The sequence below is a fragment of the Anopheles coustani genome, chromosome 3, assembly GCF_943734705.1.
Source record: "Anopheles coustani chromosome 3, idAnoCousDA_361_x.2, whole genome shotgun sequence".
Classification (NCBI taxonomy): Eukaryota; Metazoa; Arthropoda; class Insecta; order Diptera; family Culicidae; genus Anopheles; species Anopheles coustani.
In genome coordinates, this window is record NC_071288.1 from 77,153,532 (window position 1) to 77,169,785 (window position 16,254).

At 42.0% G+C, this 16,254-nt stretch overlaps 3 protein-coding genes across 3 annotated transcripts in view; 1 reads left to right on the top strand and 2 right to left on the bottom strand.

Moving 5' to 3' along the window:
• The window catches only part of LOC131260046 (uncharacterized), an 81,832-nt gene extending 78,432 nt beyond the window's left edge, over window positions 1–3,400 (bottom strand). Inside the window, exon 1 of the mRNA XM_058261699.1 lies at window positions 3,191–3,400. The gene's annotated coding sequence lies outside the window, so the exon portion shown is untranslated. The remainder of the gene's footprint in view (window positions 1–3,190) is intronic.
• Window positions 3,401–5,103: 1,703 nt separating this feature from the next.
• Window positions 5,104–6,305, bottom strand: LOC131258439 (PSME3-interacting protein). Its single transcript, XM_058259760.1, has 4 exons — window positions 6,117–6,305; window positions 5,950–6,048; window positions 5,712–5,872; window positions 5,104–5,648 (listed from the first exon to the last, which is right to left on the bottom strand). The coding sequence occupies exons 1-4, from the start codon at window positions 6,211–6,213 to the stop codon at window positions 5,217–5,219; spliced, it is 789 nt and encodes a 262-aa protein (XP_058115743.1). The 5' UTR covers window positions 6,214–6,305; the 3' UTR covers window positions 5,104–5,216.
• Window positions 6,306–7,063: 758 nt separating this feature from the next.
• LOC131271790 (tubulin-specific chaperone E) lies at window positions 7,064–9,551 on the top strand. Its single transcript, XM_058273326.1, has 5 exons — window positions 7,064–7,252; window positions 7,333–7,433; window positions 7,585–7,959; window positions 8,028–8,737; window positions 8,861–9,551. Exons 1-5 carry the CDS (start codon window positions 7,172–7,174, stop codon window positions 9,154–9,156), a joined length of 1,563 nt encoding a protein of 520 aa, XP_058129309.1. The 5' UTR covers window positions 7,064–7,171; the 3' UTR covers window positions 9,157–9,551.
• Window positions 9,552–16,254: the final 6,703 nt, after the last annotated feature.

Here is a 16,254-nt window from a genome sequence, read left to right on the forward strand (position 1 = left end):
AAAAAGATAATATTTCATTCCTTTCAGTGGTGTAACATATATCAACCACAAAGTGTAAATAATTTATCAAAACTTATTTTTTGTGTACATATAACAATGGTTAAGTATATGATAGATCATTAGAAAATGTTTTTACGTGCCTAAGCTAGCTTCCACAACACTTAAGCCGCAGAAATTCTTGGTAATACAAAGTGTCCAACTTTACGTTTGACTGGCAAAATTATGACTTTTTGCACTTTTTCGATCATTGCGCCGCTTTGTGGCCGAGTTTTACTCTCTCTTTTTGCACATGCTTCGTAGAAAGATAGACAAAGAAGATGTGATAAGCGAAATTCATTGTTATCAATTCTAAGTACCCTAAAATTGATCGCAAAGTCAGACAAGTGTTCTTTTTTTGACCGTCCCACTTACCGATTGGCACAGTGTATGTAAAATCTTTTTTTTTTCTATGTGGCCCAGACGATGTGGTTTAACAAACATTTATAAACGAAAAAAAAATTGACTTCCCCAAAAAGCGACAATATTCAGTACGTGACTAGTGTACTGAGCCATTCAATTCACACATTTCCTCCTGCGCCTGACCCTTTGTTTCCGGTAGGCTTTTGTGATTTCCTCTTGTTCCGTTTGATTTTTCTACGTTATCGATTTTCTTCGCCGTGAACTTATTACTTTCACCTTTGGCGTCATTAGCCGACCTCGCCAATAGGGGGTATCGAGATAGGGGTAGTGATGTTTGATAGCGGATCACCGAGCGATGGAAAAATCCTACGCAACCATGCGAATTAACTTGCGGAGGGGAAGGAACGCGGATCGCAGCTTGTGACTTGGCGGGGTGGGTGGTGGTAGCAATCATTATCACAAATGGCCGACGACCCCCATGAAGTGCGATGATGACGTGGGGGCTAAAAAACGCAGGACTTGACGAGGAGACGGTCATCATCTTATCTAATTTAATGATTTTTCAACCACCACCCCTGTACCCCACCGCCGCCCGGTTCGTGGGATGATGGTGGGTGGTTGAAGATATATGAACGCATACTGCGTTGCGACCTACTAATAAATCTTGAGATATCATTGTTTTCCATGCCACATGCCGATGCCGTGGATGCTGTGCTTGATTTGTGGCAACGAAGCACCCTACGCTTTACGTCACTGTAAGCCGAGGTGACATTTGACCTGCTGTTTGTCTGCTGTTTAATATAGACATTGGCGATTGCGTTGAAAAGGTGACCTGCAAAAGACTTACTTTGCATCCCTTTCAGTCGTTTTCAGAAAATGTCAGACAAGACATTTTCTTCATCCACGGTATAGTTTTTCTTCAACCTTCTTATCCTTTGGCTCGTCAATTGACCTCTCCGCTGATGGTGACTGTGTGTGAGAACGGAGAATAACTCTATAAAAACTCTCCACCCGGTAGCGGCTATGGTGGAAGGAGATTGTTGATCATAAATCTGCCAGCAGCCGTGCTGCAGGCTTCTAGGAAGATCTCATCTGCCAAAGTATGCCGTTTTTCCCATTACTTCCCCCTTCTATGCTTTCTTCCGGTGTGGTGTTGTTTCTTTTTGCTGTGTGCCCGATCCATCCAATTTGCATAAAGAAGATCTCTCCGCCAAACAGCAGCATAGTGCTATACACCACTGCTGGAAAACAGCAGAAACGATCCGCCGCATTGCGCGTACATACGAGAATGCGAAGCGGGAGCGACAAAAGTGTGTGTTCCGCGGGTTGCCAAGCGTTTGCATGTGTTTATTACTTGCGTAGTACCCCGCGATGATCGCGGATCGCGAACGAAAACTTTCTCGTGGAAACTTCAGCAGCAGCAAACATGACGCTACAGCAAAAATAAAACTGACCACCACCGGAATCCACCGTTCGAGACAGCAAGGAACGGCAGATAGAACACTGGAGAGCGAAGAAGCGGGCGCACAATCAATTAGCTGGTTAATCGTGTGAAAAAGTTAAAGCTCGCACCGCCAGTTGCCCCTTTCGGAGGCCAGTCCAGCAGGCCAGCGCTGTTTCCTTTGTGTTGTTCGGGAGCATTAAAAACAGCGTTAAACTGCGCGCTAAATTGCAGTTCTACTTCGTGGAAGAGAGATGTAGAATGCAACATTTCCCGTTCTGGTACCAATACCACACGCCTTTGGGCCAGGAAAGGGAAGTTGGACACAACAAAAAAACATACTGGCCCACATCGGACATTGAACATAGCCGAAAAGAATCGGACAAATATTTCTTCGTTCGTTTTTCACATTGCGCTAAAAAAGTGGACGCTTCAAGGAAATAATGGTTGCAAGAACAACAAAAAAAAAGTCTTTTATACTATACACAATCATAGCAACCGATAATGGTGGACAGCTTATGATTGAAAGGGAAGCATATTCTCCACGCCCCAAAGAAGGTGGTGAAATGCGAATGGGAACTAGTGATCGCATAGCATTTGACGAACCTTCCACGGGGCAGAGCTTCTTTCGATCGTCGGCCGATCGATGATCTTTACCAAAGTGCTTCAGCTTACGTCAGGCGAAGCACGGCGCTGCATGTTTGGACAAAATGGCGTTGGTAGCCTCGGCAATATTGCAGGCTAAAAATTCGTCTGTGATTTAAAACAGTTCTTTAATTTGATGCTTCGTGTAACTTTAGACAAATTTATTACGATACAATATTTTACAAACTTTTTGGCCGTGCCTTTTCCCGGCAAGGAATGGATCCGGATGTATTGGATTGGAACAGCTAAATAAACTGGTTATTCCGAAAGGAAAATCTTGTACGCCTTCAGCTTTTAGGTCAAACTTTGCAGTCACAAAACTTACGAACAGTAATTGAGTAAACAAGAATATAGTTGCGACACAACTGTCAAGACTAACTATTTCAAACGTCAAACGAACACCACGCAACCTTCCCATTTTGGTACTTTGAACGCGAAGACCATTTGTGTTCTAGAAAAACAGATGTATTTGTAAACGACCGACACACAAACACACCCTCGCAACACTAACACACGCAAATACGCCCCATTCGCAAGGAATTCTTTTCTTTCAGAAAGAATCGAAGTTTTTCTTCGAAATTTACATCATTTCCCCGATCCGCTGCACTTTTCTGCAGTGCACAGAAACACTGCTATCACGGGTTTCACGAAAATCACAATGAACACACGCGTCCGCCAGCGCACTACATGCAATGGAATGCTTACATTGCTGCTGCTGCTGCTGCTGCTTTCTCCGCTAGTTTTGTCCGCTTTCTTCAAGGCGGATCGATCGGAACCAACAAAACACACAAAAGCGGTCACAAAACACACTGCTTCGCACGACAATCACCGGAGAAAGGTGTTTTCGGGAGGAAAAAATAAGAAATCCAACGCCACGATCACGAACGGCATCGACGCGTCATGCTCGTTCGGGTTCTTGCGATGCTCTAAACGCAAGGCATCTTGCTCGCCGTGAATCTCATACACTCTCACCGCGTGTTGTCTACCCCTGGACTAGCGGAAGCAGGAGCGAATGCGTAATTAGAGCGAGAGATCCGAGCGCTGCCCGAAAAGCTAACTTCAAAAACCTTGGTCATAACTTGAAAAACTGACTGAAATATCTCATTTTTAAATATTTTTTTAGTACCTAGATCAATTTTAGCAAAAGACACCTCAAATGGACGGCTTTTTTAAGGCAAATAATTTCATACAATAAAGATTCTTCTACAAATCTTAGTTTTTTAAATAAATTTTTGAATGGGACGGTGGTACAGAAACCTTGGTTGGTATTTTCAGTTGAAATTACAAACTTTTTAATAACACGCTTAATCGATTTTTACCATGTGACCCCTCAAATGAAAAGACTCTTCAAGACAAACAACTTTGTGGAAGGGAAAACATTACCATTGTTTCTTATTTTTGAGGAAAAACCGGTGTGGGAAGTGGTTCGCCCATCGGGCGAAAAAGTAAAGCAACCTTGATTTGCCTTTTAACAGCCAATTTGCAGTTAACTTTGTAGTTCCTAAACCGATTTGCTCAAATGACCCCTCAAACGAATGGTCTATTCAAGACACGTAACTTTGTTTCAAGTATGTTACTACATTTTGACCATCTTTTCTAGTTTTTCTAGTTTCTCTCGCCAAGCGAAGAGAGAAGAATTTTCGCTCTGCGAGAATGAACCGGGTCACGAACACATTTGCATTGTGTGCACCAACACATCCTCACCCGTGTTCAGACACGTACCGGGATTAATCGGTTTACCGGTTCAGGTCATCAAGCTCGAACAAATCGCTGCCTTACAAGGTCATTTTTACCGTTGTGTTTTAGAAGCGAATTTTCCCTGATTTTGGGAGAGAATTCGCCTTTTCGCCCTAAAAACGAGCAGCGAAAATGTTGAGCTAGTGGTGGGTAGCTCAAAATTGAACCTGTGAATAAAGTAGCTCGTACAGCTCATGGGATATTGAATGTCTCAAATACGTGAGATATATTATAATATCCTTCACAATGGACGGAAATACCACTCTACTAGAAGTAAACTGGGGTAAATCAGTAAGTGTCTGCATATATTTCTCAAAAAAGGCTTGAATGTTCGTGTTTTTTTTTAGATTAATTAGAAGAAAATTGTCATATTTACTGATATTCTTTTGTAAATCATTCAATGAATTAATCATATCATGTGCAACACCGTAAGTTAGAAGTGTACGCATGATATGATGGATTGGGATTCGGATTTGGAGATCGGGACTTCAGAATGGACTTGAATCGATAGATTCGAAACCCTACAGATTTGATTGTCGCAACACTAGTTGCAACACTTCTTTTTCTTCCAACCGGTTCAGTGGAGCCAAGGTAACTAGAATAAAGCTGTTTAGCATCAGTTTTGAAATTGTAACAATAAATTAATCAGATACTTTATTGTTCAATTGTTTAAATTGTTTTAAAATAATGTTAATTGAGTTTTGCAAACGCCGGCGAAAATCTTACCGTAACAAATCATGGTGTTACTACGGCAGTCAAATTGATCGAAAGAATTTGCATCATTGCAGGATTTTCTATTTTTGATACAATTTGCTTATAAACAATCGAAATGCGAGATAGTGCTCATCTTAACCAAAAGGAAAATTGGTAATTTTGAGATGTATCCTAGTACTACCAACATTTATTATTTAACCAGATTAGCGAATAAACACAATAGAACATTACAGGGACAGGATTAAGTGTATAATTTAAAAGCAATTGTAGGCGCATTCCATCATTTACCATCGCAAGTTTTACGGATCTTTCTTCCAACGAAATCGTACGCTTCATGCCCAGAGTCCAGCTCCGATTCGGCCGAGCTGTTATCCGAGTCCGATTCATCTTCATCGTCGTACGATCCCATTCCCGGTAGTATTCCTATAACTCGCATTCTCGTGTTGATCGGATTTGACGGTTTGGTTTGTGCATCTGTTTTTGCCGGCTGGCTGTTGGAGGCTTTAATTACAGGTTCTTTTTTGGACTCTCCGTTAGTAAGGTTGGCCACGACAGGAAGCTTTCCATTTACTTCGGAAGTGGATTTCGGTTCGTTTTCCGGTTCCAGTTTGCGCTTTCTAACAACTCCGGCTAGGATTTGCTTTTGACTCAACCGCGAGCCTGCGATGGGTGCTTTCGTAGGCTTTGGTTTGGAAACTTGCTGCTGAATTTGCTGGAAATTATCTCATTTCAGTCCGTATTCTATGCGAGTATCATGCGAATCGAATGTATTTACCTCATCTAAACGCTTCTCCTGCAGGGTGGCAACTTTTGCGCGAAACTCGTTCAATTCTTTCTGCTCTTCCATGTGCGCCTGTCGTTCTGCGTGCATTCTATTTTTGTCTACCAGGTCTAAAAATTCCACCTCGTCGTCATCTAGACCTTTGATCATGTTTTCTGCATGAAAACAAGTAGCGACATTATAAAGCAACCTGTGCGCGGATAAGCAACAACGAGATGATCGGGTTACTTACTTAGCTTGTGAGCTTCCTCGAACTCATGATCTTTCTTATTTTTCTGTTCCTGTAGCCTGTCGTAAAGGGATCTCGAGTCATATTCCTCTTCCGGTGCATCTAGTTTAGGATTACAAATTAAATGAAGAAACATCCAAAGGATTGATTTCCCCCAATGTTCGACGTACCAACTGGTTGATCTGCTGTCCTCACTTTTTCCCATTCCTCTTGCCTCAGGCGACGCGCTTCGGCGAGCTCGGTTTCGGTGACGAATCCGCTGGCCATCACAATCGCGGAATTCTATTTTACGGACAAAATCTCGTTTAATTCGCTGGAAATCGTAGGTAATTGCACGCGTAAAAAAATACTGTTTTCGATATTTATGTGACAGCAAATTATTTTGTTTTGATAGACTGACTGCCTAGTGGATGTTGATAATGGAGATGATCCCTTTTTATGGAAACCGATATCAATTATTTGACAGGGTTAGCATAGAACGGAAAGTTAATAAAAAAAGTTATTTGCAGATTCCATTAATTTTGTTTCATTGTTTCTTTCTCCACTGTTTTATTTTGAAAATCATTAAAACATTACTTTGACAAACGCATCACTCACTAGGCACCTAGTTTTATAGCACCGTAGCAACTATTGTCGTCCTCCTCTTTCTAATGGGAAAGAGCCTCAAAACAGAACGAAAACATTGCCTTCTCGTACGCACATTTCGTTGTTTTTAGAGTTGTATAATTCCGATTCAGATTCATGAATCTTAATGATTCTTTGCATCGTTTTAGAGATTCATGAATGTTTTATTGAGGGATAAATGAATCAAAAGGTTCTCTAAAAGAACAGAAAACTAAACATCAAAACATGGGTACAGAGACCCCCCTCCCCTTGTTTGTTTTTGGTCGGCCAACGAAAGAATCATTAAGATTCGTGAAAAATCCTTTGAAAATTAATGAAGACTCATTCACGCTTTGAAAGATTCATCGACGTTTGAAGATTGGAATCCCAAAAGATTCATGAATCAATCTGAGTGAATCTTAGATGAATGAATTTCACCTAAAGAGTCATAAGGCACAACACTAGTTGTTTTGCATTTTGTTGACTTCACAACACTGCTGCAGTGTGAAAACATTCGTCAGACGCATCTGCAACGTTTACGGTGGCAAGTGATTCGACAGTGGCCAATTTCCTACATCAAAAACCTGTCCACTGATTTTGTGTGAGGTGAAAATTTGTCGTCATGATACTGCAAAACCATCTCGAGCGTGGTGCTCGCGTAAAAGTGGGCCAGTTTTTTGGCACCGTGCGATACGTGGGCGAGGTACAATTTGTGCTAGTTGGATTTGATGACTTTCGCTTGCTGAATTGGTGTTTTGTGTTTTTGCTCCATTTCATCGATAGGTACCGAACACGGAAGGTGAATGGATCGGTATCGAGTGGGACGATCCTGTCCGGGGCAAACATTCGGGCACCATCAACGGGGTGCAGTATTTCCAAACAAGGTTAGTAACCTAACACTACCACCGATGACTCATCGTTGCCATTGCAGCAATCACCCGTGACCGTGTGTCAACAACGATCCTCTTCGTCGAGAAGTTAATCAACCGTGCTAAGATGGTGTTTTTTGTTTGTGTGTTCGGTTTCGAATTCCAGAGCACCGAACGCTGGTTCGATGATACGCAGCGAGAAGCTGACCAAGTTCCAAACACTACAGCAAGCCATCACAGAGAAGTACATCGTTACCGAGGACACGCTGCAGCTCGATTCGGAGATGATACAGGCGGTGCAAAAGCAACTGCACGCGTCCCTGTTCGAGATCGTTGGGATGGAAAAGATCGGGGGAAAGCAGAGTAATCTGCAGCATTTGGTGGACGTATCGGTACGCTATTGCCCCGTGAGCGCGGCCGGAGACTTGAGCAGTCTCGTAAATTTAGAGATGCTGGATGTATCCTCGACGTTGCTCTGGAACTGGTCGGTCGTGGGCAACATTGCCGAGCAGATTCCGACACTGAGGGAGCTGAACCTTTCGTAAGAACGTCCACGCGAACATGTCCATAAAAAGCGCTTTATTAATCTTCATCATTTATTTCCAACAGCAATAACCGGTTTGTGGATCCGTACGAGGAACAGATCAGCGTGTTGGCTCAAAAGTTTGTAAACATTCGTACGATAATCCTGAAAAATTGCAGTATCGGCTCGTGGACCGAGCTGGTCCGGCTCGCCCGCATGTGGCCCGGTATTGAGAACCTGCTGCTCGAGCAGAACGACATTCGCTACATCGAGGACGAGGCGCCGTACATTGTCGCACTCAGCCGACTGAAGCATCTCGACCTCCAAGGCAATGCCGTGCGGGATCCCGACTCGGTCCGCAATCTGGGCCGACTGCCCGCACTGGAGGAACTGGTGCTGACCGGAAACGGCATCCGGGAGCTAACGTTCTCCGAAGACTGTCCACACAACGAGAAGGTGGACCTGTTCCGCAACCTGCGCACCATCTACCTGCGGGACAATCCGCTCCAAGATCAATGCCACGTATTCAACGAGCTGGACAAACTGGCCCACCTCGAGCACGTCATGGTCGATCCGGATCCGTCGGTCAGCTACGAGGAAACGGTGGCGCGCATTGTCGGTTCGATCGCCGGACTGCGGATGTTCAACCGGTCGACGATCAGCGAGAAGCTACGCCGTGATTCCGAGTGCGACATGTGGAAACTGTACGCGCACCAGTGGGTGGAGGTGCGCAATGATGCGCAACAGCTGAAGGCGTTCTTCAAGTCGCATCGAATGTATCCGCGCGTGATGGAGCGTAAGTGAAAGTTTCATCTAATACCTCCTTGGTTGGCAGCTGTTGGCAATTTTTATTCCTTCCTTCCTTCGATTCACCTTCACGTTTCGTAACGGTTTTTTGCTCGTCTCTTCTCCATTCCAGGGTTGGGTAGCCCGGAGCAGTTTCTGCCGGACACGCGCAAGGTTTCCAACATGATCCGCCTGCAGCTACTGAACGAGCTGACGGGGGAGCTGCGCGAGAAGAAGGTCCCGAAGCGCATCATCCTGCACACACTGCAGAATCTCATCGTAAAGCTGTTCGGGCTGCCGGAGGGCAACTCGGCCCTGCGGCTGTACCTGCTCGATCGGAAGCGCAAAGTGCGCATACCGCTCGAAAACCACGGCCGTAGCTTGGACTTTTATTCCGTCGAAGATACCGACACCATTGTGTTCGAATGATTTCCATTGCTGATGTCCTTTGGTGAGGAATCACATACGGATCTTTGATTGATATTTAAAAACAAAAATCGTGATGTACTGCTACGCGGAACGTAACATATTTTTTATTTTGTTGTACGTCCAAATCTAGAGAAAATGCGTTAAAGAGATAGAATGCTTCGCTTCTATCGTGTGGCAGGTCCCCCACGAGTCTATTTAGTCGTTTTTTGATCTATTTTTCTATACTCTCTACACGACTAATCCCGTACTGTTAAACACCTTTTGTTTTGCGTCCCCACAAGAACCTGCGTGTTCCAGTTACTGTAGACGAAAAAGATAAACGTTTTTTTATTTAACTCAAATAAAAAGCACACAGCGGACACTCGTTCAGTGTGTCCTGTGGGTTTGAAATGAAACTCGTTTAAGGAAACAACAGTCAACAGGGGAGATGAAAGAAAATAAGTGAAAAGTAGACATCGGCAGTCATTCATTTCGTTTATCATTGGAATTTTATTTCAGCACTCACCGCTCATCAATCCCTCTGCTTCACATTATGTTCTCGTTTAATACTTTTTCATATTATCGCATATACCTTGTTAACTAATAACAGTATTTTTTCCCCTTTTTTATGTTATTCTTTGTCGCATTTTCGATTCACCGTTTGCTTGTTTTTTGTTTGTTTTAATATCATTGTAGCCATCCCGCTGCTGACGCATTTCGCGCGTGCTGATGCCCCGCAACCGTTCACCGCAACGTGAACAGTTCGTGGCCACGCTCGTTGACGAAGGCAGGAGCCGGGAGTGGGTTCTCTGCACAAGCGGTCATCCTGCACGTGCTTACTTTCTTTCGAGGCTCTCTAGTAAAAATGTAACATGTTGCCGCCCCCCCTAGCATGCTTCGATTTGACTGATGTTCGTTTCACACTAATAACTGCGGTTCATAGGAATAATATCATAGCCTCCTTCGACCTCCTATCGGTACCTACTGTCCAGTCCCCCTTCTCCACCTCCTCCGGCCTGGCTACCTTCCCCCGGTGATCCTGTCGAACAAAATCGCATTCGCGTGTAGCTTAGCTTATTATATGTTATAGCACTCTCCGGCTATGCGCACGTTCGTCTAGCATCTGAAGGAAAAAACTTAACAAACATCTTTCGACCCACCGTCGCGTGCGTCGTTTTAGTCGCTGATTCGCCTACACTTTGGCCTTTAGCAAAGTTATCATTAATATTATTATTTTACAGTATATATCCAATGAGCGCCAATCCTGCTGCTGCTTGCTGTCGCCATGCTCGGGCGCGTTCTTTTAGCTACGGGAATTTAGTAACTGTTTTATGAAGCTTTTTTAACAGATCACGTTTAATTTGTGTGGTACTTCGCATGTTTTTTTTTGTTAAATGAATTTCAACTCTTCATCTCTTATGGATTTTTCGTTTATGCTTTTCTGTTTTTCATTTCAAAAGCAAAATTATCCACTCCCAACCCATTGGCTGGAGCCTACTTGTGTAGAAAATGTTACCGGCATTGCGAACGTTTTTCTTTTGCACCATAATTTTGGAAGGAAAAATCCGAACGGAATCGTTCATACTGTACACAAATGAAAACAGTGCTTTAGGAAAGCACGTGCAACAGATCCGTTTGAAAACACAAGACACTCTGACAGGAAGTCAGGTTTCTTGCGGGCTAGGAATTAAGTTCTAGTGGGCCAACATATGATGCAGCGATTGGAAAAGAAATCAGCCTATCTCGTTCGTTTCCTTCGATTTGCATTTCATAATATCAATAGTTTTACATGAGTTTATGCATATATTTATATATGTGGATGTGATCCTTACTGGGTAGCGTTTCATTTTCCTCTTCACTTGCAAGTTGCAACGCAAAAGCTGCGCCGGTAAAGCCGACGGGCCTGGCCTCTCTCTCCTGCTGATTTTCCCTGGTTTGTGTATGTTATACTAGCAAGTTAGACAGCTCAGCGTTCTCTTATGAGTTTTGTTTAGTTACTTCTCAAGTTTGACAGCTCGGTGTTTAGGTGGTTTGTGGTTCGTAGGTGATGGGATAGTGTGTTTGGTGCACTGATAGGATGTTGATTTTTTATGTTTTACTTTCGCTCTCCCCTCTCTGCTTCATAATATCTTCTGGATAGATTTATGGTTTTATACATAGATTTTCTTTTTGAATTTGTTTTCCTTCTGTTTTTACATAAGACATACACCGGTACCACCGTGCACACAGCGGACTGTGGGAGTAAGGTTGTTTTTTCTTTTATTACTTTGTTTATAATTAGCTTGATTAAACCGTACAAACAGCCATCGATGCGGATGCAATTGCATGGATTTAATGATTGATTTACCACTCTATTCGCTTCTTACAAGTCTTCCGCACTACCTTCAATCGCTACAATTTGTTTCGTTTGTTCATTTACTTGTTTAATTTGTTGTTTTTTTTTCATGTTTAGATTGAGAACAGCAACAAGGGATCGGTTATGTTCTGTTTCTCCCTTTCCGAGCTCACATTGCAGTCACGATTCGTCCATGGGCTTAGTCGAGAATTGTTTGCTACAAATATAGGGTGGTTTTAGGTTCATTTCGTTTTGAATATGTGTTGATTATTAGTGTACGTTTACCACTGACCAAATTGCTAGGTTTGTTTTAAAACGATTATACTTGTTTTTCTTACTTTTTTTTTGTTTCACTTGCCTTTTTTGTCGAGTTTGTAAGTTTGTTTCATGTCTTCATTTGTTTTGTGTTCGTTATCCTTTTCTGCGTTTATGTTTGTCTTCGAACTGCTTGTTGGCGGTTTGCGGGTTGTGTTGTGTTTCAAAATATCCTCTATTTGCTGTCGATTGCACTTCCGCTCATATACGGATGATGCCGCGTAGCTGGATTAGCGTTTTTTTCCATATTCCATTCGTACTTTTCGAAGTTTTATAGATGCATGATTTGCTTACAGTAATCCATAGAGGTATAACTAAATTTTATCTTTTTTCTTATATGTACATCAACGAAGCACTCTATACTTTTTCCATTCATTCGAGCTTGGACTTGTGTTGTGTTGTAGTTGATGTGCTTGGGCACCATTAGTTTGCCTATTTTGTCCTTTGTTACTATTCGTTTAATTTACTTTTTGTTTTTCAGCATGTTTGCACGATAGGATTTGTTTTTCTGTTTCACCATTAGGTTTTTATATGTTTTGTTTTTTACTGTGGCTTACGTACCACATTTCTCGCTCATGTTTCACCAAATGCATGGTTGTATTCCGTCGATTCCTACTACTTCAACTTCTCATTTAATACTTTTCACACGACGTATTCTGCTCAAGCGGTTTATCTTCTATATGCTTACCTCTTAAATATATCTTTTGTCATAAGACTTTCATTGCAGTTGCATGCTTAGCGTTTTTTTTATTATGTTTTATCTTATATGCATGAGTCTCGGTAATGTGTGGAGCTCTCTGCATCTACTGTCTTTAGTGAATGCGATTGCGGTGACGATTTCTTCTTAACTGCCCACCGCTTTGCCTTTTGCTACTAAGTAACATTATGATTTCCAGTCCGACTCGAAACCAGTCTGCGAAAAATGGAAACGAATACCTGCTCCGAACCGAGTATACGTATCTATCAAATAACAGTCGTGAGGAGTTTTTCAACCGGGTTTTTTTCTGACCTCCTCTCATGAACTGCTGTCTTGTTTCCTGAAACAAGCGTCGTGACTGAACATTTGTTTTTCCTTTACTCATATTATTATAATCTTACACGGTTCATGGTACACTACAGAACGTAGAATGTAGTTCTTTTTTTAAGTCATTACCAACTGCCCATTGCATCGTTTTCCGTCCTGCTAGTTAAAACTTTAACACGAACTCGCGAATACAACACACTCGACAGCCCATTGGGTCAAGTCTTTCAGCCAGCGTAACAATTTATCTCAAGCGAAAACAGAAATCGCTCGCAAGCTTTTTGCGCCTCTAAACTTAGCAATTTTATCACGTCTCAATTCTCGAAGCGAAGCTCTGGTTCCTATCATTTGCTAAACGATTGCGGGAGATTCTTTCAGTGGATGTGCAGTGGCTGCTTTACCTTCAAGCTGCTCGGTGTGCTAACGTGTGATGAGAGTGTCTTAATTTTGCCTTCGAAAAAAAAAAAAAACAAACAAAACTGATAGTCCACTATCTCACGCGAAAATTGTTTAAAATAAACTGCACGTTTGTTTTTGGTTTAGTTTTTCACTAGCTCGAGGGTTTCGCACCTTACACCTCAATTTTGGGTTTTCCGTCTCACTACCACCCACCGACACCTATTCGTTTCATCTATAATAAGCCAATCGTAACACGATAAATCTCTCGTCCTGAAGCAACCTAATTTCGGAGGCAATGTCGCTGCCCGCATGATGTGGCAATATCAATTTAATGTACGTCCACTACATAGTTCTTCCGCCAAAACCATACACAATGCTCTGGTTAGCTAACGTTCGATACGAGGCCGATTGAAATTTTGCATTCTACTTTCACTACTGCACACACTCTGCCGGATTACATTCTTCTTATTTTATTTCTTTTATACCGAAATCTCCCGTCTGAAAACTTTTTTTATGATCGTTCGTCAGTCAAGTTTGATGCGTATTTGCTTAAGCACGGTTATGTACGGGTTTTCCTACCCAGGCCCTACACAACGTTCCACAAGAAAAATTGAAATGAAAAATGGAAATGCTACAGATTCGATACAGTTTACTTTACAACGGTAGTAGTCGGAATGATATTACTAGCGTGACGCGCTGCACGTCATTCACAAATGTGTTTTACATCTCGAATTAAGTATAAATTTTAAATGTTGAAGTACTACACATCTCAGGCGTACGGTGAACAGATTCATTTTAATGACAACAACTGAAGTGTGCAATGTTTTTATTCTAATTAACGTTCCAGTTGAATGAGACATGTTTTCCAAAGCCTACCTGTGGATGACGGTTTACCAATCGGTGAACTGAATTGTGAGGTAGAAGTTTACTCATCTTTGAATTATTGTTCTCTACTGTAAACGAGCGTATCCAACATAATAACGTACGTTTTTAAACAACACAAATGTCTGATCTTTGCAAGCCTCCCAGCACCTACTTTGATGTACAATTGTCAGTCGTGAAAAATTTTCAAGCAAACATGATTCACAAGATTGAATGATACCTTCCAGCATTAATGTTTTTCAGACTCATACCATTTTCTTCGCGTCGAGTGAACAACAATGATTTTGCTTGTGGCTGTGGTGGTGTGGATGTGTAGTTGAAGTGTACTTGAGAGGTGTTTCTGTATTGTATTGTTAGTGTACGTGTGCAGAGCGGAGGGGGGAAAGGGTGTTCTAAGTGTCAAGGTTGGAAAGCGTTTATAATTTACACTTATAGCCGCAACAGCACGCGTGATTTGTGATCATTTATCCGTCCGTCACTTCTTTAGTGTGTAGTGTACTTAATTGCTAAGCAAGGATTAGTTTGCTGAGCGCGTAGTACAATGACACGTATCCACACACACACAGACACACAAATACACACATACAAATACGAGGAAAGAATACGACGAGACACGTTTTTGGGGGAGGATAACCTGCTGATGATTAACCACACGAATCAAGCACTAATAGCATGGACGTAGGACATTGCTTTTAAGGATATGGACATTGCTTCTTTTTGTGTTGCTTTAATGAATTACTAACGGCAGTATGAGTACCACTTCGTATGTGTGTGTGTGTTCGGTTTGAGGTGTGTCCTTTCCTTGGAATTGTCGCTGGCAACATTCTGCCTCGAAAAAAATTCGTCCGAGGTGGACAAATTTTGGCACAAACTAAAGACGTCAGGATCTGGGCAAACTGGTGCCATATCGTGTCGAAACCGGTCGTCGCATTTGTTTTAGGAATGCTTCGGCGTCGCCATTCCTCACCGCGAATGACCGTAGTCCCTCAAAGTTCTCTGTAACGGATGTGTGTTTGTAGGTGTCGTCAATCGAGTGAATTCTTTCAGTCAACTAAGAGCTTGGCTTATGTCCTGTAGTCGATCAACATCAGAGTCTGCGAGAATCCATTCCAGAAAGTGGTTGCTGTGAGGTGTGTGATTGAATTGGTTGTGAGTTTTTTTAGTTGAGTTTAACGCTTTCCATCGTGATTCAACTGAATCGTGTGTCGTCTTTTTCTCTTTTATCTCCTTCGCGCTTGTATATCTTACAAACTCTCGTTTGTTTGTTTGTTTGTTTGTTTCTTGTTGTTGGTTCCGGAGTGAGTATATCGGGGTTTCATGTTCGTCTGTGGGTTTCATTATCATTTCATCAACATCACTATTTGTATCATCCCTGACGGCTAGAATATCTCTGAATTACCGCGAATAAAGAACGCTGTTTCACTTTCTCCTTTCCCTGCTGATTAGATTCTCCTTTTTTTTTGTTTGGTTGGTTTTGCATTTGGCTTCTGCTTGGGTTTGCAAAAAGAAAAACGAATAAAACAGAGATGAAATGCAACGAAGTAAGAACAAGTGGGTGTGCAACAAGCGTTGTAGGAGAAAGCACTTTTGGAGTCTCAAGAATTTTCAACAGCAAAACAACTTTGAAAGATTATCAAACCTAAAATAAAAAGAATGAATAAGCAAAAATCATTCCATGCCAATGCAAATTTGATCAACGCAGGTAACGCTTCTTGTTAAAACAAAAAGTAAAAAATTAAATTAAATTATGTCCGGCAATGAACATGAGAACTTCTCAAAAGCACTAAGTTTTAGAGGCAGTGTAGTTTACGTGAGAGACGTAATGCAAAAGTTAAAAAAAAATAAGAAAAAGATAATAAACTTGTCACCCAAGCGGCAACATTAATGTTAGTGAATTGTCAAAGCTAAAACAGTAATCGGACAGGACCTATCAAAAAAGACTTGGTGCCTGATCTGGTGGATGATTTGTCGCAAGTAAAGCTCAGTTGGTATTGGAAACTGGGAGAAAATTCACACATAATGTTGATGAAAAGAGATGGCTTACAAAAAAATGGAATACACAAGATAAGACAACAAAAATTCGCAAGCAAGCAGTTGTCGAGCAGTAGTTGATTGTAAAGAGCATAAGAAGTTAGCTTAGTTCCAGTCGCTATTGATCGTAAACGGT